The following is a 23,144-nucleotide window of genomic DNA, read 5'->3' on the forward strand; positions in this document are numbered from 1 at the left end:
TAAAACTAAAAATCACCATGAGTGAAAGAACCAGCCCATGCAGAGGCAGGTATGGATTATGTTAACGAAAACCAAACCAGAAAAGACAGTATAACCAAGTCATTTATCAGTATTTATAACATTTGTTTGCTAACGTTTATTAAAAACTTTACCTCTCAACACTGAAAAAGAATCCACCATAAATAAACTAAACAATCAGACGTAAGAAACTTATAGAAGCCTAAACCAAAATTTTCTTCTTAATCTGACTACTTTGTAGCTAGGAATTTTCCTCTCCTTGGCCATCTGACTGCTGGCAAATACAGTGGTTTTACACCAGAGGACAGAACAAACATGCAGTGAATTACTGCTGACGAAAGAAGTAAGTATGATAAGTATGATAAGTAAGTATGATAAAAGACAAACTTGCAAAAAAACAGCTGTGCTCATGTTCCCTATTAGTGCCAATACTGAAGCCTACTTACAAAAATGAATGCGAGAACACTCCATCACCTTCATCGTCATCATCACTGGACTCCTGATCAGCCCCACTGAATTTGTTGCTGGAAGATCTCTCGCACGAAGTACTCCACTCAACTGAACTTGTCAAAACTGGAGGAGGAGCATTAGCTTCTACATCATTTGTCTCCTCAGTGGGAAGGACGAAGAGACCAGCTTTGGTGGGCATTCTTTTCTCTTCATTTGTTTCAGACAATGACACAGTGGGAACAGGACTTTCATGTTTTTCTATCCAAGCATTGTAATACCTCACAATATTCTCATGGTTCAACCGGGAAAGTAATGTTACCTCCCCCTTAATCCTCCGAAACTGCTTGCTGGCAGGGTTTACACGGATGCGCTTCACAGCATAATAGCAACCATCGAGCTTATTTCTCACCTGAAACATTAAAACAAATCTAAAGTCAAATGCTTATGGAAAATGCCTGTGGAAAAGTCAAATGCTTATGGAAAATGCCTGTGGAAAAGTCAAATGCTTATGGAAAATGCCTGTGGAAAAGTCAAATGCTTATGGAAAATGCCTGTGGAAAAGTCAAATATGGGGAGAAATGAGAACCCCAAGTGTCTCATCAAAAATCATTCAAACATTGTTTTGCTTCAAGGAAAACGAACACATACCCCAGAAGGATTCTACAGTGAGGAATAATTTTCATGCCATACCTTGATAACTGCTCCAAAAGCCCCTTTGCCAAGTAATTTTAACTCTTCAAACTCATTGTAGTAGCGCGAAAACTGTCTCTGTGTTTCTGTGAAGAATGAGGTGCTGGATATCTGACTGCTGGGTACAACTGTCTGGATGCAATCTGTACCTGCTGAATCTGTAAAAAGGACATCAAAAATACTACTACTTGGCAGAATGGGTGTACGGGGTTAAGGCAGAAGAAATTGTCACATAGGAATAAGGAAGAAGATAAAAGCTAAAATAACTTCAAGTGCAACTAAAACGTAAAATACAGAAGTGTTCTGCTACATAGAGTTAAGCTCTGGTACAAGCATAAACCTTAATACAGTTTTTAAGTACTAACATTAATTATGCTGGACAAAGGAACCAATACTAACAAGAACATAATGAGGTAAGAAGTCTCACTGGAACAGAATCTTCCATGGGCAAAGCTAAAGCTGACACTTATACCATACAAGTGGTACATTAGGAAAAAATTTTTCACAGAAAGGGTCATTGGACACTGGAACAGGCTACCCAGGGAGGTGGTTGATTCACTTTCCCTGGAGGTGTTTAAGGGACAGGTGGACGAGGTGCTAAGGGCCATGGTTTAGTGTTTGATAGGAATGGTTGGACTCGATGATCCGGTGGGTCTCTTCCAATCTGGTTATTCTATGAATCTACAGGCTTAATTAAAGAACAAGCATCTTCTACTTATGAGACAACAGCAGTCAGTTCACCCCAGCTAGTCATAGATATAAATGCTAGTATAGTCTTTGACTTTTAGGTTAGCTAATTTAAAACACTAGCACAACTCAGTTTTTCTGTTACCACTGGCATATAGTCCACTTATTTAACAGAATACAGAAAGAACCAAGATTCTTACCATCTAGGTTTTCTTCAGCTACAGGTATTTTCATTTGTGGAATGTTTATAAAACTATGTTGTAACAACTGCTGAGGAGTCCATCTTTCCTTATCTTCCAAGCAAACACACCTGTTAGCAAACCAAGAAGAGAATTGTTCAAAAAGCTTTTCCATATCAGGACTAAAAGTTCAAAGAGGCCTTCTTATATTCAAGAAATTATCACCTTTTATGACTTGGATGGGAATCAGAAGGAAAGAGAGACTAAATGACTTATCCACAATAACACACAAAGCTGGTGGCAGGGCAAAGAAAGAGAGAGCACCAGATCTGTTCTCCCAAATCCCAGATCAGCAGCCTGAGCCATCAGTGAACAATAACCTCTTCTCTATAAACTAGGACTACGAACACAGGGAGATTTAGCTGTTTTTTCGAAAAACTCTTCAAATCTTTTTAAAAAAAAACAAGAAAAAAAAAGGCAAAAAGATACAGGAGTGCAACAAAACACATACTTCTCCAGAAAGTCTCGGAAGTCAGCAGGTACATTGGTAGGAACAGCAACTGGATATTCCTTGGTTACTTGGCCCTGGCTCAGAGACAGCAGAAGCAAGCCCAGACTCCATACATCTCCTTTTTTTCCAGGTTTGCTGGGAAGACCATCCTCGCTAAAATGAACTTTGGTTTGCTCAAAAACATCTGCCTTGCAGATGTCAGCTAAGCGTTTGGAGATGCTGTAGTCCGTCACCTTGATGTTTCCTTCAGCATCTACCAGGATGCTGGCAGCACAAAGAACTTTGTGCACTACCGAATTATTGTGCAAGTAGTCAAGAGCTGACAAGATCTGAATCACATAATGGCGCAACTGCTCAACTGGAACTGGAGTCCCTTTGTGTAAGTATGTAGAAAGGCTGCAACCACTTATGTGCTCCACTAATATGTCCACCACAATTGAATCGTCCTGTTCTTTAAGGTTCATACATTTATAATGTACTATGTTTGGGTGATTTAGCTTCGTCAGTGAGCTGAACTCTGTTTCTGCACCCTGAAGCTGTTAAGAGAAACACAACATAACATGCATTGTGTCATACCTTGTGAACACACTATTACTAAAATACATAACAGATACCAAATACATACAAAATATACAACATTCTCATCATCATTTTCTGAAAAAGAAGTATTGACACAAGGAGCAAGAACAACTTTGGTTTCTGCCAGGTAAGCTTGATTCCCTCTTTCTTCGGAATTTTAATATCATATAATTTTATTTATACACACTTGCAAATACATTTTCTTGCATTTACATTATGACAAATGAACTCCTGAACACCCCAATACACCCAATCTATTGTGGTATAGACACTCCAAATGTTCGCATTTTCAGACTAGCAGCCTCAAGAAAAGCACTGAGCCCCATCTAACCTCCATTAAGCCAAATACAAAATATGGGCATTACCTGCTTCTTACACTTCTCAATCTTTTCTATTTCATGTGATGTAAGGAACTTTCCCATCTTTTTTTGCCAGTGCAGAACCCACTCATATATTAAACCAAAATCTCCACTGCGAATTTCCAAGGCATTGTAGACTGATTTACCAAGCTGCTCATCTTTGCCTATACACAAAAAAAAAAAATGAGAGGTGATGAATAAGGCTTCTTTTGTTTCTATAAACTTGACAAGAGCTAAATGCTAAATAAACACCAGTAAGCCCGCGTTTTACAATTTCAGAAACACAGTGGTTGGAAACATATAGTAGGTATGGAAAATATCAGGTTTGATGACATTGAATGTTCTGTAGCAGCAGTCAAATGAACACAACCGCACACTGGCAAAAAAATTTCTGCACATTTTAAAGAATTCCAGGTTTTGATAAACAACATTCTTCCTGCTGATCAAATGTCAAACTCTACACAAAGTAACACAATTGTTAATCCTCAAATTGCAGTATAATAAAACTCTGCTCCAGAGACCTTCAAACTCTTCAACATGCTACTGGGGCAGTGCTATGTTGAAAGCAAACACTGAAAACATTTGATAGACCATTCAACAGGCACTTCACGGAGGCCTTTCAGCTTCAACAGTCTCCTATCCTTATCCTTGCCTGTATTTATGCCTTCATTAAAACCGCTACCTTCATGCCACTGCTATAGGCATCAAGGAAGGAAAGTAGCCGTACATTTCTAACCTCATGCTTATCACTGGTCTCCCATGTTACCGAAAGCTATATGACTTCTTGTTTGGTAGCTGCGTGTATCTGACAAGCTAGCTATTTAAATTGAAAAGCAAATACCTTTCAGTATTATTTTAGTTATGTAGAGTACATAAAACTGTTGAGAAGGTGGAGGGTGTTTTGGTATGGCTATTCAGTTATTTAACTGTATCTGGAGAAGCAACTGTTTTTACTTAAAACAGTGGTAAGAAAATCTAAAGTATTAAGCACAAAGTAATTTTTTCCTACTACACTCTCCCACTTTTGACTGTAACATCTCACACTCCACAACATTTTCCCCACTCTTGCTGCTTGTACTTGCTAACATTGGTTAAGTTGTCCCCCCCCCTCAAAAAAAAAAATCAACTCCACTCAAACCCCAGTATTTCAAGCTGCAATTGTAATTTTGCTTACCTAGGCATTTTCCTTTATGGACAACAAGTTGTCCAGCACCACTTGTGTTAAAGTTTAAAACTTCAAAATTTCCAGAGGCTTCTTCATTATTATTAACAGAAAGCTGGCGCTCTCGTCTGTAATGTGAACAGAACATTTGTCTCCAGATCAGAAAGGTAATATTGTTGCAGTCCCTAAAGGTGTCAGTTCTGCAAGAGGATTAGGTTTCACAGACTTTTTACATCCAATAGTAACATCCATTAATTTCAAAGATACTAAGTTAATGCAAGGATATGTCTGATTAGATACCCAGCCTTTTAGCAGCAACATCATGCTGCACTGGGTGTCTACATTCAAAGCCAGGAGTTGAATCCAAACCTTAAAGCTTCTGCATGTTAAGATGGCAGTTGTGGGGTAGGGCAGGGAATAGCTATGTCTCTGTGTAAAGAAGTAAACATACTAGAGCTCTGAAAAATACTTATTTTTGGCTTGATTTGCATTCATTTTCAAAACACTACAAAAAGCAAATATATGCTATTTTGGAAGTCCATTCCAACTTTAGCTTGATTATTTTTCCTAACTTAAAACGAGCTCCTCATTTGCCTCCTTTACTACTCTAAAATCATCCTTCAAGAAAATGGAAGGTTTGCAAAAGCTTTCAAAGCATGTACAATTGGGCTGATTCTTCTCACGTGCATGGATGGAGCTGCATGTGAGAGCACAAAGAAATTGGGACCAATTACCCAAATCAACCTCTTGCTTCTTGGTACAACATATTGCAAAATAATAGAAATAACACCACTGCAAGAGTATCCTCCAAATAAAGAGATCACACGATGATATAAAGGACAATGTAGAAGATCTTTCAGAATACAGAATCATTGCCTGAGTTGGAAGGGATGTTTAAGTTTATCTAGTCCACCCCTGCTGCAATGAGCAGGAACATCCTCCAACTCTATGAGGTTGCTGAGAGCCCCATCTAGCCTGACCTTGAATGTCTCCAGGGATGGGGCACCTGCCACCTCCCTAGGCAATGTGGCCCAGTATTTCACAACCCTCATCATGAAAAATTTCTTCTTTTTATCTAGTTTGAATCCATCCTCTTTTAGTTTAAAACCACTACCCCTTGTCCTATTGCAGCAGGCCCTGCTAAAAATTCTGCCCCTGTCATTCTTATGAGCCCCCTGTAAGTACTGGTAGGCCACAGTAACATGTCACCAGAGCCTTCTCTTCTCCAGGCTGAAGAACTCCAACTTTCTCAGCCTTTCCTCATAGAACGTGTGCTCCATCCCTTTGATCATTTTTGTAACCCTCCTCTGGACCCACTCCAACAGGTCTTTCCAGTGCTGGGGGCTCCAGAACTGGACACAGCACTCCAGCCGGGGTCTCACCAGAGCAGAGTAGAGGGGCAGAATTAACTCCTTCGACCTGCTGGCCATGCTTCTTTTGGTGCAGCCAGGATACAGTTGACCTTATGAGCTGCAAAGCATGCATTGCCAGCTCATGTCCAGCTTTTCATCCACCAGTACCCAAGTTCTTTCTACACAGGGCTGCTCTCAGCCTTCAACCCTCAGCCTGTGTTAACAGTGGGAGCTACCTAGACCCTGGTGCAGGACCTTGCACATGGCCTTGTTGAAACTCATGAGCCCACTTCTTGAGCTTGTCCAAGTCCCTCTGGATATCATCCTATCCCTCAGACATGTCAACCCCACCACTCCTCTTGGTGACATCTGCAAACCTGCTGCGGGAGCACTTGATCCCACTGTACGTCACTGATGATGATACTGAACAATATTGGTCCCTGTATGGACCCCTGAGAGACACCACTTGTCACCCATCTCCATCAGGACATTGAGCTGTTAACCACTACTCTCTGGATGTAAACATCCAGCCAATTCCTGATCCAAAGAGTCGACCCACAAAGTAACTCCTACTTGTCAGGTTTGGGTACAACATAAGAATTTGTGTGGAAAGTTAATATTTTATGCATTCTGCATTAAAGCATAGCAACAAACTTCTGAAAAACTTGTCTTGTTCCACGAGGAGAAACACTATTCCCATTAAAACAAGAGCCAAATAACAAGTCATCGCACAATCTGAATCAAAAATAGGAAACTCTTAACTGGAAAGTTCCCAAGTTATCCATAGCACATGAATTAGTTAAACCCTCCCAAACGAAGAGGAGAAAGGACGGAGGGAGAGAGACCAAAACAAACATCTGAGCAACACTGCATATTACTCTCTTGCCTCCAAATTTCACTTTAAAATCTGTTTGCATAAAAAAGAAAGAAAGAAAAAAAAAAAGAAATCCACATGTAAACTGACATACTTTGAACGTCCAGCTGAATTTGGTCGATGTTTATTGTTCACTCCATGTTCCAGACAACTCCCATTTAAACTGGTAGCTACTTTACATCCTGCATTACCTCTCCTCTGAGAATTTTCTTGACCTGTCAGAGCAGCTATTTCCAAACGTTCCTATAAATCAGAAAAAACACGAAGGTACAGAAACTTCTCCTAACCTCAAAATATGTGATTACTTTACTATTAATCTATGAAGTTAACTAGATCACAGAAGAAATAGGTTTTCATAATAAATGCAAATATGAGGCTGTGGAAGAAGCGCTGAGATTTAGAAAGTATATTTCAGCACTGTTAATGGGCAGGAATGTAAAGATTCTTTACAATGAAACCGGAAACATTAACATACTAGCTTTTTTCTATATCTCTTTGAAAACACCCATACCAGTACATTTAAGATGCTAATATATTTAACTCTTTTCCACTGCAGCTGATTTTATTCCAGAAATAAATGTCATATTATCAAAAACCAATCTTAACGTAGCACTGGATGAGACAAGATGTCCAGAACAATTAAATCACGTAAATCTCAGATTTTTATAAGCATATCCTACAGTATTGGGAAGAAGTTATTGCAATGGTTTTTGCACACCTGCTTAGAAAAATACCTGTTTGGCAATCTCTTTCTTTTTTCTTTCTTCTCTTTTCTCTTCCTCCCTTCTCTGAATTTCATTAAGGATTTCACGTTGCTGAAACAAATGTCAGTGTTGTTAGAGATGCAACAGTACCTACAATGCAACAGCTAATCTACTGACGGATCCAACAAAGTTTCATACACAGAAAATACAGAGGAATAAGGTAAAACAGTCTTTTCAAAAAAAGAGCTGTTCTGTACACATTTCCACAGTGTAATATTCCACATTACTGCTCTGAGACATAAGTGAATCCCCTTGTTTCTAGTGAAGAAAGTATGCAGGTCCAAGGTCTCTTTAGATTAAATTCACTGTGCTCTAGTGAATATTCCAGTCACCCTGTCAGTGAAGAAGGTATGATTACCTGTCTGCCTGGCTGATGCTTCCTACTTTAAGATGGAATGCTCTTAATATATACATTTGCTTACACTTCCGTATAAGGTCCTCTTTATAAGTGATTTTCGTTGGATCAGGAATCAACCTTTAGGTGTGTTTCAGGCATATTTCTCAGGGTAAAAACCACATCATTAAAACACTACCATTGCAGCAGAAGACAGTTCATATAGTACATATGAACTCATACTGACAGGTCTGACAAATTAACAATTCACTAAACTCCACTGTTACACAGAATGACTTACAAAAACCATAATTATTTCTGTTATTTTAAGAATACAGGTTATTCACACTTTAATTTCCTCTTACCTCCTGTTCCTCTCTTCTCTTAACTTCTTGTGCCCTACGCAGTTCCTCCTGAGCCAGTCTTTCTTGTTCTTTTTGATGATTTTTTAGCATTTCTTCATGAAAAGACTTGGAAGGTGGTTTATTATACTCACTGAGAAATGACTGTACATGGTCAGCAAGTTCAAATATCATCACCTGAAAGAAAACAAATTTGTAAGACGTGCAGAGTTCAAAGAACAAGTAGATCACATAATAAAATGATACCCAACTCAAAAAAGCAATATAGCAGCAGCATTACCGCCAATTTTGTTACTTATTAGGGAGAATTTATCATATTTCAGTATTTTTTGTCAGAAGTATTTATTAATAAACTGTAACATGAAAAATCCCTGACCACAGTAGCAAAGATGGAAAAAATTACTGAAAAAGTCAGCTGCTAACTTCTTTTTATAACAACCCAAAATTTAAAAAACACGTTTCTTATCTTCTTTTAGGCATATTTTTCTATTCAAAGATCTGTGCTCATGACATATGAGCTACAACAGAATAAATCCTTCATAATCATGTATTACTGTATGTACTGCTATGAAATAGTAACTTATTTGACTGCTAGCAGGAAATCCAATCTCTCCTCTGCAAACCAGCCCCCCAGTCAGAATTGCAGAGCTACTTAAAGCATTCTGCATTAACAGAACTACAACTACTAAAATAAGAAATGCACTGAAAATTCAGCTGAATTCTGCTACGTGGTTTGTAAGATCAGAATCACTTCTCAGTTACTGTTTACTTGAACTGGGTAAGTACTGATGATCTACTGACCTGTCAGGGCTTAAGCTTTCATGAGTCTAGTAGCAGCCCTTTACTAGTTCAAGCAATCCATAGTGCTAATAGACCACATCTCTAAAATTTAAGAATAGTAGATCAGAAATATGCATCCCAGCAGTCAGCAGCATGAGCAGGATTTGCACATATAGGCAGAACAGCCAAACTAAGTTGTACCATCTGTCTCTAACACAGTGACATTTAGAAGATTCTCAATCACTGATTCCCCTGCTTGAAAGTTAGAAGGGAAGACGGGATGTACATCAGAACAGAAAGAATAGCACAACATGCATGTATCTGACACATTGTATCCGATATATATATGTCAAACCAGAACACACATGTATAAAAAAAGGAGGAATCTCAATTAAAAAAAATCACAATCAATCTACTGCTCAGTTTGACAGGCAACTGAGCTATCTTCAAGTTTTACATACTGCAGAATACATTTTAATAAAGAGTATCTGTCAAGGCAGAGAGAACAGTTATCTCCCTTCCCCTGCAGAGAAGGTAATCAGGACTGCCCTATGTGTGTCATCAAAAATGCGTATGATCCATGTAATTCACAGCCGTATCTGCATATCAGTGCAGCAAGTGCAATTCTTGCTCTGGAAAATTAACATTAGGAAAACCTAATAAGACATTTGTAGTTCCTTTCAATAAGATCAGAAATCCAGCTGGGACTTGAAGCCCCACAGGCCAATAAATCTTCTAGAGTCAACTGTGAACTGACTGACTATGTAGCACACCATTCAGTGGTTACTTAGAGAATGTGAACCTTGTATTTCCTATCAATTGTCCATAGCAGGGTCATCACAAAAAGGGAAAAAAAAATACAAAAAAATACAGAATACACTGTTAAATCACTTATTTCCAAAGATACTGGGAAAAAGGGGAGGAAATTCCTGCCTATCGAAAAGAATGAACAAAACAGCTATCTGGCTTAAACAGCACTTTTGAAAGTACCTGCACAAAAATTGGCAATCAAAATAAAAGTATAGTATGCAAATGCAAAAAAGGCTTGCAGTAGCAAGGCTACCTGCCAAACATGTAAAGTTGACAGGTTTAGGAAACTGAAAGCAGAATATTATCCAATAGCAGTAGAAAATAACTTCCACAACTGTGTATTTCTCACTTTTTAGAAGGCAAATTGAGCAAATAAAATATGTTTACCTGTAATGTTTTCAAATAGTGATAACAAACATACTGTAAGCCCTGCTTGCACAAAGGATTGAATGTTTGCTAGTAATTCTTTCCATAATTTCTGTCCTCAGCAACAATGGATAGGTATTGTTAATACCAAACACACCTGGGACTTAAAAAATCCCTTACAATAGATACAAGTTTTAAGCTTCTCCACCTTTCTCTTTTTATTCTATTTGTGGGGAGTCAAGTATCACTATTCCTAAACACAGTAGGAAAAAAGGCATAATGGTATGGAGCGACTGTGATACAGCCAGAGAAGTCAACTGTTAAGTGGGTGTTATAACTAAGGCCTCTGGTCCTTCAGCTGAGCATCAGATGAATAAGAGAACACTGAAAATCTCCCCACGTAATCTCTCCTTGCTTAAAGAGGTATAGCCACTTACAATATTCAAATTAATGTGAAAAGTGTGGAAAGCTCTCAATTAGAGTTAGTATTGCTTTTCATACTGTGGAAGACCTTAGAGGATAAGACAATCCTTTAAATTTGCCCTTGAACAGGGATAAAGCTTGCCCTATTTACATATGCACTGTATTTTAAGAGTGAATATAATCCAAACTGTCATTGATTAGAAACAAGTCTCTCCTTCCTTAGGAGCAATGCAACTTATGCTTCCAATGTGGATGTATTCTATTATATTACACCATTGTATTACACATAACACATCCAGAGTACGGGTACATTTCACAGGGAAGCAAAAAGCTCTTACCTCTCCACAGCGTTGTTTTGCCAGTTCAGCTAGGCTGGATTTTAATTCATTTATTTTCTCATTTGACAAGCCTTTTGAATTTTTTAATTGTATTTCAGGGACACTGGGAAACAGCAACAAAACAAAGAAGTCCTCATTAGAAAAAACGAGTGCAAAAAGCAACAGAATGTTGATAAATACAGTGGGTAAGGGAAAAGGAATGGAGTTTATAGTCACTTGGAAATTAGTCAATGCTCAAGTAAGCTGTACATGAGTATTACATATACAATATAGAATAAAGGCAGAAATATTGTTATATATTCCCTACCACCAAATTTTCTGGCAGCAGATTACCTGTCAGCTATACTTAACAGAAGAACTACCACAGAAACCTTGTAAACTCTTGTAATTCAGGTCTTAAACAGTAATTTACATAACAGTACTTTAAAAATATTACTATCATAACATTTAAGCATTTAAAATTTATTTATCACCACACGTTACAGAAACCTACAGAAACATACATAAAAGATAAGTAACAGCAACTTTTTAACAATGCTTAAAATAAGCAAAATGTCTGTTGCTATGCTATCTTAAATTAAAAAAAAAAAAAATAGTGGCTGTTATGTCTCATGTTACAGAGCATAACTGAGCTATCACTTGGTAAGGAACAGCACCTTTCTTGTACACCGCGCATGCCACAGCTCAAATGCATGGGCTAAAGAAAGCTACACTTTGGGCAGAACCAGCAGTATATGGACTGAATGGAAGGGGCATTGAGCAACACTTAACCCAAAAATTACTTGCTAATTCAAAATGCTGGGGAGTGGCGGGGAGCGATCATCTGCAACTCTTTTTACGTTCTGTATGTAGGACTTCTAAAAGGCTAATGCAGCAAAAAACAAGAACAGCAGATACAACCAAGACAGCAGACTGCTTTAAAAATAAAAGACTCAGTCCCTCTCTCAGTAGGTCACGAACTGAAAAAGTTTAAAAAGGGCACCAAAATGCTAGCAAGTACACCTGTGTTTACACTTCTCCAACCTACCAACTGGGGCTGCAGTCTTGCACTGACAATGAATTGCTATTATTTTATGTTGCACAAGAAACCACAACCAATCAGCTGCCAAATTTTATAGTCTCTTATAAAAATGCCACAGGCTTAACAAATACTGACGTACAGACAGCAAGAATAAGAACAATGAATAGAACTACACGGGTTTTCATTTTATACTTTACTATGGAAAACAGAGAAAAATATTTCAGAGAAAAAAGGTTATTGTTTACTCACGTATCAGGGTAAGTGTGTGGACACTTGACCCACAAATCAACCTTGGCATATACTTCACTATCACCAGTCAATCCCTGAGGACGAAGAACTAAATTAATTTCAGGAGGCTGTTGTACCTAAAAAAGAAAACAAAACTTGTAATGTAAAAGGGTTTTCTTGGTTTTGTTTTAATGAAACTCTCACAACCCTTATTATGGGGCTATGATATGTTTTGTAGCGAGCAAAGACAACAGGATGCACACAGAAACAACAAAAAGGAGTGACAGCAACCCCGGGTATGGGAAAACAGTGCCCCAGGAGCAACTAGAAAAGAATCATCCATTAGACGTTGTGGACATAAAAGAGAAATGGAAAAGTGTTATGAGTACTAAACCTGAGCATTAACTAGTCGCAATTGAACCCCCTCAGCTATTAAGTCTTGAGTTCACGTAATCAGCAGGTTAGAAAAGACCTCTAAGATCATGGAATCCAACCATACCTATCTGCCACTAAACCATATCCTTAACTACCTCATCTACCAGTCTTTTAAATACCTCTAGGGTATTTCTAGGACTCAACCACCTCCCTGGGCACCTGTTCCAGTGCTCAATGACCCTTCCAGAGAATAATTTTTTCCTAACGTCCAGTCTAAACCTCCCCTGGTGGAGCTTGAGGCCATTCCCCCTTGTCCTGTCCCCTGTCACTTGGGAGAAGAGCCCAGCTCCCTCCTCTCTACAACCTCCTTCCAGGTAGTTCTAGAGAGCAATGAGGCCTCCCCTCAGCCTCCTCCAGGCTGAACAACCCCAGCTCTCTCAGCTGCTCCTCGACTTGTTTTCACGGAAACAGCCACCGTTTGAGTAAAACACAGCACACAATAAGTACGCAAAGAGCTGCCTGCACCTACGAGACGAGTTAATTAAATAAGTACGTAACCGGGGGTTCAGGGACGAATTAAGAAGCAATTTTATATTTTTTCTTCAAACGGGGAAATCCATTAAGGCGCCAGCTGCAGGCGCAGCAGCCCCGCGCTGAGCCCTCGCCCCGGGCCGGCCCGGGAGCGCCGCTCGCTACCTTCCAGGGCAGGTTTCGCCGCAAATCCTGGAAGTCGTGCCCGTAGATGGACTCCAGCACCTGGAGCTCGTTCTCCTGCCGCAGCTGGTAGCTCTCGGGCGGCTCCGCGGCGCCGCCGGCCCGGGCCATCTCAGCGCCCCGCGGCGGCCATGGCGGCGGCTCCGGCCCCGCCCGCGGGGGGAGCGGCGGGAGCGGCGGGGCGGGGCCTCCCGGCCGGCCCAGCCCAGTGCCCGGGCCCCTCAGCCGAGCTGCTGTCCCCGTGTCCGCCCCGTGCCCGCTGTCTGTCGCCTCACAGCGTCCCTCCTGTCGCAGCGTCCGTCCCATCCCAACATCTGTCCAGTCCCAATGTCTATCGCCGTGTCCTACTGCCCGTCCCGTCCCAGTGTCCATCTTGTCCCAACATCCATCCCGTACCAATGTCCGTCCCAGCGTCCTCCCGTTGCAGCGTCTGTCCTGTCCCAATGTCTGTCCCATTCCAACGTCCGTCGTGTCCTAGGTGTCTGTCCTGTCCCAATATCCATCTCGTCCCAACATCCATCCCAACATCCCAGGGTCCATCCCATCCTGGTGTCCATCCCGCCCCAGTGTCCATCATGTCCCAACATCTGTCCCATCCCAGTGTCCATCCCGTCCCAATGTCATCCCATAGCAGTGTCCCTCTTGTCACAGCGTCCGTCCCATCACAGCATCCCTCTCATCCCAATGTCTGTCCCATTGCAACATCTGTCCTGTCCTAGATGTCTGTCCTGTCCCAACATCCATTCTGTCCCAACATCCATCCCAACATCTGTCCCATCCCAGTGTCCATCCCATCCCAATGTCCATCCCATAGCAGCGTCCCTCCTGTTGCAGCGTCCGTCCCATCCCAACATCTGTCCCATTCCAGGCATCTGTCCCATCCCAGTGTCTCTCCCATCCCAGTGTCTATCCAAATGTCCCAGTATCCATCCCATCCCGGTGTCCATCCTGTCCCAATGTCCGTTCCAACATCCATCCCATTGCGGTGTCTGCCCAATCCCAATGTCTGTCCCATTCCAACATCTATCCTGTCCTAGGTGTCTGTCCTGTCCCAACATCTATCCCAACATCTCATTGTCCGTCCCATCCCAGTGTCCATCCCATCCCAACATCCAACCCGTCCAAACATCCATTCCATCCCATTGTCTGTCCCGCCTCAGCGTCCATCCTCTCCCAGAGTCTGTCCCATCCCTGTGCCCATCTTGTTCCAGGGGTCCGTCCTGTCCCAAACATCTGACCTGTCCCAATGTCTGTCCCATCCCAGTGTGCGTACTGTACAGGATTCAGACATTGGAAAGGAAGGTGTCCAGAATCAGGAGAGGATCCCCTCAGGACCAGATGTTGTAGCTGAGCTTGAATGAGAAGGACCCGAGGAATCTACCCTAAAGGATCAACTGGTTAAAATAAAGCTAGAAAACAGGAGTAGGGAGGTTGAATTTTTGATAGACATGGGAGCCTCTGTTTTAAACCAGCAACTGATACCTGCAGATAAAGATTTTGTGACTGTAATAGGAGTTCCTAGCCAAACCAAAAAAGCATTATTTATGCAGTCTATTAAATATGAATTGGGAAAACAAGTGGGTACACATGAATTTCATGTTTGTTGGGTGCCCCTAGGCCAATTATTGGGAGAAGATTTACCAGAGCAGTCAGAGGCAGAAATAATATTTGGACCAGAAGGAATAAAATCTAAAGTTAAAGACCACCAACTAATCAGAGTACTGAGTTTGTCATTAAGACAGGAGGAAAAAGAAATGCCAGCCCCAGCAGAGGTTTTGGAACAGGTTTATCCAGGTGTGTGGGTCTCAAAAATACCTGGCAAAGCCAAAAAATGCAGAGCATCTAAAGGTAAAATTGAAGCCAGGGGCCACCTCTATGAGGGTCCAGCAATAACCACTGAGGTTAGAAGACTGCAAGGAGATAAAACATTATTGACAAATTTTTGCAGTATGGGTTATTAAAAGAATGTGAATCAGAATATAATACGCCAATATTGCCTATAAAGAAACTAGATGGAAAAAGCTATAGATTAGTGCAGGACTTAAGGGCCATAAACAAAATCATAGAACATCTACATCCAGTAGTGGCAAATCCCTATACCTTGCCGACCAAATTAAAAAAAAAAAAGATCAAATGCTGGATTTATAGGATGCCTTCTTCTCCTTGTTATTGGCTGAAGAAAGCAAAAAAATTATTTTCCTTTGAATGGGAAAACCCTGAAACTGGTAGAAAAACACAACTAACCTGGACAGTATTGCCTCAAGGTTTTACGAACAGCCCAACTATTTTTGGGAACCAGCTGGCTCGAGACTGGGAAACCTAGGACTCTCCCTCTCAAACCAGATCCCTGCTGCAGTATGTGGATGACCTTCTGGTAGCTATGCAAACTAAAAAGGAGTGTGTACAATGGACCGTAAGTTTATTGAACTTTTTGGGACTCAGTAGGTATCAAGTCTTTCAGCAGAAGGCACAGCTTAAATAAAAAATTACAATTGCAATTTAAATTGTAAATTAAATTACCATTTAATTTGTTAGGAAATATAGGAAAGAAGTGTGGTCCACTCAAACAGAATGAACTGAATCTTGGGACTTGTCCTTCTGCCTTAAACCTAGTCATGTTCATACCAGGATCCTCATTAGTTACCTTATCTTTCACCTAGAGATTAAATTCCATCATCTTATTGAAAACAAGAAAAACACATTTCAGAGCCTACTTGCATTATTTTAAATTTCTACTGTTGCATCATAATGGTTTCAATTTTTCTCTAATTTCGTAATTGCATGAAAAGTGTTCCGATGCTTCTCTTTTACTTACAAGGTGTGTATCACTGGAGTTTTGGTCATATTCACTCTGCACCCTGGCTTTTGAGTACAGACTTTTTGTTATGAATAGACCACTTAAGGAGGAACTTAATGTAATGAATAGTTTCAACACCCTGCAATTTGTCTTTCTACTACTGAAAACTTGTTACACGCCTATTTTTATTTATCTTCTCATAATCATAACTGGATTTATAACTTATTTAATAACTGGTAGTTTCATAATGTCATTAGTATCTAATTAAAACCCAATCTTAAATGGTATAACTGTTCTGATGCTGTTCTCTCTCTTTTCTTTACCGTGTCTGGGAAAGCCTGGAAAGTGCCTTTAGTGGCAGTGTTTTTTCTGTTCCATTATTTTTGTGGGTGTTTATCTAATAACAAAAGAGATCTCCTTTTGCAGATAAAATCTGGCCTGGGGCACTGTAATTGTCCACTAGATTTTCTTGCACCTTCTTAGAATTAACAGCTACATTTGGCAAAATTCTTTATCTTATCTCCTTCATCATTGTTTCCTCTTGGTGAGCTCAGGTTTGTTCTCTGTATCTGCCTTTTCCTTGCCTTGGAACATCAGTTAGAGATAAGTTTCTTTTAGATACACAATATTTGATTTGTTGTGATGCTGTGAAAAGCCAGACTCAATAATCAATGCCAATTTGATTAAGTAAGGTATTCTTTAATGTGATGTTGGGCATGCATGGGATAGCTCCACCTAACGTGCATGCCACTTCCAGTACAATTCACAAAGGTATTTAAAGTATACATACTCATCACTTTCCCTGGAAGAGGTGTGTCTACTGTAATCAGTTCCTGGAATTCATTTATGTAAGTTTCCTCCCCCTGGCGCATGCGCTCTGCCCTTTCAGGGTCTTCTTCAGGGGTCTCCGGGTGAAGGCTGTAGATCTTCCTCACAGTTGAAATTCTCAACTCTCCTCCTTGTGCATGCTCTTAGACTCTTTGGGCACCTCTTCAAGGCTGCAACTGGTCCTACCTGGTTCTTCTTTTTCTTATCATCGTGCTAGTCCTTGTTCTCTGACTTAATTAGATACAGTCACATTCTTTCCCATTTTTTCTAACTGCAGCCTTCTTAAAATTCCTTAGTTAAGTGTAATCATCCAGGCGCAGGCTGGCTAAAAGTTATCATTCAAGCTAATCCTACACCTTAGCACTGCAATCACAAAAACTATACATAATATTCAAATATATAATAAGTTAGCAACTTATAATTTCTTCCTTCAGTAGCTTGTTTCAGCCAGCACACAAGCTAAACCCCTGTAACAAGCTCAGTCTTTGTAACTGCAAGGTGACCAAGATTCGCTTAAGCTTATTCTTATTATCCTTATTATTCTTCTTATTGCCCAGCTGGAGGCCAGTAACAAGTGGGGTTCCCCAGGGCTCAGTGCTGGGTCCAGCCCTGTTCAATGTCTTTATCAATGACCTGGATGAAGGCATTGAGTGCACCCTTAGCAAGTTTGCGGACAACACTAAGCTGGGTGGAAGTGTTGATCTGCTGGAGGGTAGGGAGGCTCTGCAAAGGGATCTGAACACGCTGGACCACTGGGCTGAGTTCAATGGCATGAGGTTTAACAAGGCCAAGTGCCGGATCCTGCATTTGGGGCACAACAACCCTGTGCAGTGCTACAGACTAGGAGAAGTCTGTCTAGAAAGCTGCCTGGACAAGAGGGACCTGGGGGTGTTGGTTGACAGCCAACTGAACATGAGCCAGCAGTGTGCCCAGGTGGCCAAGAAGGCCAATGGCATCTTGGCTTGTATCAGAAACGGTGTGACCAGCAGGTCCAGGGAGGTTATTCTCCCTCTGTACTCGGCACTGGTGAGACCGCTCCTCGAATCCTGTGTTCAGTTCTGGGCCCCTCACCACAAGAAGGATGTTGAGGCTCTGGAGCGAGTCCAGAGAAGAGCAACAAAGCTGGTGAAGGGGCTGGAGAACAGGCCTTATGAGGAACGGCTGAGAGAGCTGGGGTTGTTTAGCCTGGAGAAGAGGAGGCTGAGGGGTGACCTCATTGCTCTCTACAACTACCTGAAAGGAAGTTGTAGAGAGGAGGGTGCTGGCCTCTTCTCCCAAGTGACAGGGGACAGGACAAGAGGGAATGGCCTCAAGCTCCGCCAGGGGAGGTTTAGGCTGGACATTAGGAAAAAAATCTTCACAGAAAGGGTCATTGGGCACTGGAACAGGCTGCCCAGGGAGGTGGTTGAGTCACCTTCCCTTGGAGGTGTTTAAGGGACAGGTGGACGAGGTGCTGAGGGGCATGGTTTAGTGTTTGATAGGAACGGTTGGACAAGACAATCCAGCGGGTCCTTTCTAACCTGGTGATTCTACGATTCTGTGATTCCCTAAGGTAGCGACCTACTGCTCCCTTCGAAGCCCCACCCTGCTCACGGCTCCGCCCCCGCCCCTCCCCGCGTGGAGCGGAGATGTCGCCGGGCGGAGGGGTGTCGCTCGGAGGCTGCAGGGGGAGGCTCGTTCCCCTCTCACTCCCGCGTCTCGGGATGCAGAGCCGAAGAATTTAATGTCTCCCCGAGATGCGGCTGGAGCGCGGGCAAAGCTGCTCAGCGGTCCCTGACCCCGCTCCCGGCGCTGCCTGAGGGTCTCCCCGGCGCGGCGGTGAGGGGGGCGGCTTCCCCGGCGCGGGGCTGCGAGGAAAGCGGACTCCGAGGCCGAGACTGGAGTCGGGGGTGGGTGAGGGGGCTGAGAGGAAACGCGCGGAGCTTGCGGTCCATCAACTTTTCCAAGCCGGTTGACGGTTCGGTCAACGGGAGCGCGTGGCGGCGGGAGCTGCGGTGCCCGGGAGCGAGGACTATGGGGCGGCCGATGGCGAGGAGGAGCCTGCTTCGCTTTCTGCTCTCCTCCACCGCCGTCATGGTTTACGAGGTAGAATCGCGACGAGGCGGCCCCGCTTCCCGGGACGCGAAGGCGGCGGAGGCGGCTCCGCGCGGCGGGGCCGGGGCTGCGTCCCCGGGAGCGCCCGAGCGCCCGCGGGCCCCGCTCAGCCCCTAGAGGCGGCGGCGGCCGCTCGGCGTTCTCCGCCGGGTGCGGCGGGGGCCGGATCGCGAGGAACGGCGGCGAGCAGGCTTCCCCGGCGCCCTGGAGCTGCGGAACGTCTCGGCGGGGCGGATGGCGTGGCCGGCCGGGAACGGCAGCGAGCCCGGCGGCGCGGAGGGCCGGGAGCGGACCTACCGGCTCTTCACCACCGCCGCGCAAGCGGTCATCTTCGCAGGCTCCTTGCTGGGTAAGGCTCTGTCCTCGGGCTTTCGTGATCCCGGCGGCGCTGGCTGCCTCCGCTCCTCTCCCTTCGTGTATTCCAGGTCTGCAGGTGTGGGGTTGCGTGTCCTTGTGGGTGTCTGGCGTGTAAAAGCTACCACACAATCACAGAGTCGCTAGGTTGGAAAAGACCCACCGGATCATCGAGTCCAAGCATTCCTATCAAACACTAAACTATGCCCCTCCAGCACCTCATCCACCTGTCCCTTAAACACCTCCAGGGAAGGTGACTCAACCACCTCCCTGGGCAGCCTCTTCCGGTGCCCAATGACCCTTTCTGTGAAAAATTTTATATCGCTGCAAGAAGGTAGCTGCTCATCACATATGAAAACGGTACGCAATACATCTGTATCACTTTGTAAACTTTTCTATCAGAAGTTAAATAGGCAAACATTTAATGGCTTGATTTTACTTTGTTTTTTCCGCTATAATGAATCATAGAGTAGTTTGAGTTCATAGAACGATAGAATCACCAGGTTGGAAGAGACCCACCAGATCATCGAATCCAACCATTCCTATCAAATACTAAACCATGCCCCTCAATGTCTCGTCCACCCGTCCCTTAAACATCTCCAGGGAAGGTGACTCAACCACCTCCCTGGGCAGCCTCTTGCAGTGCCCAATGAACCCTTTCTGTGAAAAATTTTTTCCTAATGTTGGAAGGGACCTTAACGATCATCCAGTTCTAACTCTCTGCAATGGACAGAACCTGACATATCAGGCTGGAGCAGGTGGGCTTCATTCTCTTTACAATAGAAAAGGGTGTGGAATGTTTGAACAAGTTTTGCTGAATTTCTTTTTCATGCTGCAGTAATTATGTATTTTGTTCAGCAGATTCCAGGTGAATCCTTCAGAAATACTTGATGCTGTAAATGCGTATAACCGTGTGCAATCTTGCCGGTTTGTTATACTTAAGTTAGGAATCATACAGTTTAGACAGGTGGAAGTAAATAAGTAATATACGGGCATAATGTGTGTATATGTGCTTTCTAGGTGCTCATACTATACTGTTTTGTTAGGAATACATGTGGATTTCTTACCAAAAAAAGAGTAAGCCTATTGTTAAGTCATTTTTGTACTGTTTGGGAGATCAGCAAGCTGGATTTCAGTAAAATGCTGCTACTTTCTAAGTCATTTGAAACTAGGTACTGGTAATGATAAGGCTTTTCACACAAGACTTGACTGAGACAGTGTCTGTCTGTCTTAGGTGAGTTCAGCAGGACTTTGCTGATGGTCATTGGCTTTTACTATCAAGGATTTGGTTTAGTTTCTTCTGGTCTTGAGTAATGCTAAAATCCGTTTCTGTGGTTTTGGTAATTAATTCTAATATTGATTTCTTCTTGGTAATATTTAATATCGCCTGAATATTTTCTAAGACTGTAGATATAGTCTTGGAACAGCATTCAGCTCTGCGCTCAATTGGTAGTACGTTTACTGGTTATTACTGTAATGACCAAGTATTTTGGCCTCAATTATTCCCCAGCCCTGTGGGGGGAACCCACATAATTCTTGCTTTTTTTTTTTTTCTGTTTAGCGCATGGGTAGTGGGGGACTTCTCTTTTCCCATTTGTTGGATAGTGCTTGGTACAAAATGATAGCAACCACTTAGTGTCCTAAAAATAATGAATTTGCATGAGAAGTCAGAATTTTATTTCTTTATCTTTTGGGGTTTGAGCCATAAGAACATAAATTTGGGTCATACGTCCAGACTTACTTTCATGATCATGTATCCTCACTTTCGTGTACCCATGCCTTCAGCCTTCAAGCCTATTGAAGAGAAAAATGGAAGAGGATATCACAATTTTTAAAAATGTGAAAATGCAGTAATCCTATCACAAATGTTAGCAGCGGGCCTTATGAATTTACAGTGATGGAAAACAATTGTAACTGGTTTTTTTTGAAACTGATTTCTAGTCTCCCTGCTGCCCCAAAGCATTATTTCAATAACATTTATGACACATGCTATCCTAACAGCTGCAAACTTGAGAGTCTTTAAAAACATCTTCCCATGTTATCCCTGTTCTCTCTCACCTGAATGGAAACAAAGCCACAAAGAAGCTGAAGCTCCTGTTTCTAGAAAGTCTCAGAGCTTTGGTTCCTGCATGCTCAACCCTCATGCGTGCCAGTAGTTCTGCTTGCACATGTGCAGCATACTATCTCTACAGCAGCAAGGAAGAACAACTTGATATTTGCCTCACACTTATACTTTCACAAATGCTTTCAAGTTTTCCTTTTCAATTGTTCTCTGCCACCGTCCTTAGAGCATGGGCAGCATCCAGCTCCTTTCTCCATCAGGTGTGCCCCTCATCTGAGATACAGAATAGCATTCTTTGGTCCACTGACTCTGCAGATTCCTCCTTGCAGAGGGGAAACTCTTCAAGAGGAATTAGGATTAGCCTCAGGGGTAGATGTGCAGTTTCTACATCCCACAACGTCAGTGTGTGCCCAGGCCGCTTTGCAATTAGATAGTGTAGAGCTACCCTTTTAAAAGGGAGGAGTGATTTCGCTTTCCAGCTTGATAGAGAATAAATGTACGTGCCTCAGTCTGGATAATGAACACTGGAGTCTGACATAAGCAGCAGCCTACAGCATGGTCCAGGTCCTACTAGAGGGAAGAATCACAGCTGGAGTTGTGAATTTGATTTGGGTTCCTGCTGCACAGAAAAATGTAATAGTTGTGAGAGGGATGTACAGTGTGTTTTTCTCTCCCATTTAAGACCCTTATTTGAGACCTGTGAAGAGACTTTCTGTAGGAGAAGTTCCTATGTTAATTTTCCTTGTGTTGTGAAAGGACAGTGCCACAGGGAATGGCTAAGGACGAGAAAGAATGAAGCTATTCTTCTTTATGGTTGCTTTGCAACATATTGAAAACACATCCTTTATTTAATTACTTATTTTAGGTAGCAATAACAAAGGTACTAGGTTCTAGAATTTTGTTTGGCTTTAAAAGGGATTATGTAGTTATCACAAACTTGCCAAATCTTGAACCTGGGTGTGACCTTAACTTGTATGTCGGAGGATCTAACTGGTAGAATGAACAAAGAGGCTTGCTAATTGACAGACTTTTTTCCTGGTGTTTTCATTGTTAAAAAATTCTGATCTTGTAAAGAGTCAAAATTTTCCATGCTTGGAATGGAGAAAATATAATTATTAGTCTAAAAATCACTTATAGTTTAGGGCTCTTCAGGTAATTTGACCAGGAATTACTGAGTAAATGAAGATAAAACGTGCTTAAAAATGCCACAGCTGTTCATCTGACTTTGAGTTGGTTTGCACAAACTTCCTGCTGTTGCTTCTTCACTGCTTGTGTGAAAGTTCTTCCTTAGCAGACTAGCTATGATGTTAATATTCAAGGACTGTGGAATAAAATGGGATAAATCTGCCTCTCTACAGTTTGAACCCAACCAGTACTACCTGTTATGCACTTCATTGGCTGTAGCCTACCACGAGGTATCAGCACAAGGCAGGAGACATTGAAGGGAGGAATTCGGTAAGTTTAGTTACCCTGATCAGCAGCTTGGTTTGCCTCTATGAAGGAAAGATTTGCAGACTTTGAATATATGCAGGCCATTTCTGTTGGTGATATTTAGCTGAGCGCATGAGCTGGGGAGTTCATCTGGGGAGCTTTAATGCTTTGCACATGTTGGTAAAGTTATTTACCAAATGCA

At 42.3% G+C, this 23,144-nt stretch overlaps 2 protein-coding genes across 6 annotated transcripts in view; one reads left to right on the forward strand and one right to left on the reverse strand.

The window, feature by feature from the left end:
• The window catches only part of EIF2AK4 (eukaryotic translation initiation factor 2 alpha kinase 4), a 41,413-nt gene extending 27,889 nt beyond the window's left edge, over positions 1-13,524 (reverse strand). For all 5 annotated transcript variants that reach the window (XR_011337530.1, XR_011337531.1, XM_069858204.1 and 2 more), the window contains exons 1-12: positions 13,359-13,524; positions 12,309-12,424; positions 11,039-11,141; positions 8,325-8,498; positions 7,596-7,676; positions 6,956-7,104; positions 4,648-4,763; positions 3,480-3,637; positions 2,536-3,071; positions 2,046-2,155; positions 1,159-1,316; positions 465-877 (exon numbers count right to left, since the gene is read on the reverse strand). Coding sequence is in view for 3 of the 5 variants with exons in the window: in XM_069858204.1 (XP_069714305.1) it covers positions 465-877; positions 1,159-1,316; positions 2,046-2,155; positions 2,536-3,071; positions 3,480-3,637; positions 4,648-4,763; positions 6,956-7,104; positions 7,596-7,676; positions 8,325-8,498; positions 11,039-11,141; positions 12,309-12,424; positions 13,359-13,487 (2,243 nt within the window). In the remaining 2 variants the exon portion in view is untranslated. The remainder of the gene's footprint in view (positions 1-464; positions 878-1,158; positions 1,317-2,045; positions 2,156-2,535; positions 3,072-3,479; positions 3,638-4,647; positions 4,764-6,955; positions 7,105-7,595; positions 7,677-8,324; positions 8,499-11,038; positions 11,142-12,308; positions 12,425-13,358) is intronic.
• A 5,770-nt stretch (positions 13,525-19,294) lies between these two features.
• The window catches only part of GPR176 (G protein-coupled receptor 176), a 34,295-nt gene continuing 30,445 nt past the window's right edge, over positions 19,295-23,144 (forward strand). The window contains exon 1 of the mRNA XM_069858271.1: positions 19,295-19,444. Within this exon, the coding sequence (XP_069714372.1) occupies positions 19,330-19,444 (115 nt within the window). The 5' untranslated portion in view covers positions 19,295-19,329. The remainder of the gene's footprint in view (positions 19,445-23,144) is intronic.

Source organism: Phaenicophaeus curvirostris, chromosome 5 (genome assembly GCF_032191515.1).
Source record: "Phaenicophaeus curvirostris isolate KB17595 chromosome 5, BPBGC_Pcur_1.0, whole genome shotgun sequence".
NCBI classification, from domain to species: Eukaryota; Metazoa; Chordata; class Aves; order Cuculiformes; family Cuculidae; genus Phaenicophaeus; species Phaenicophaeus curvirostris.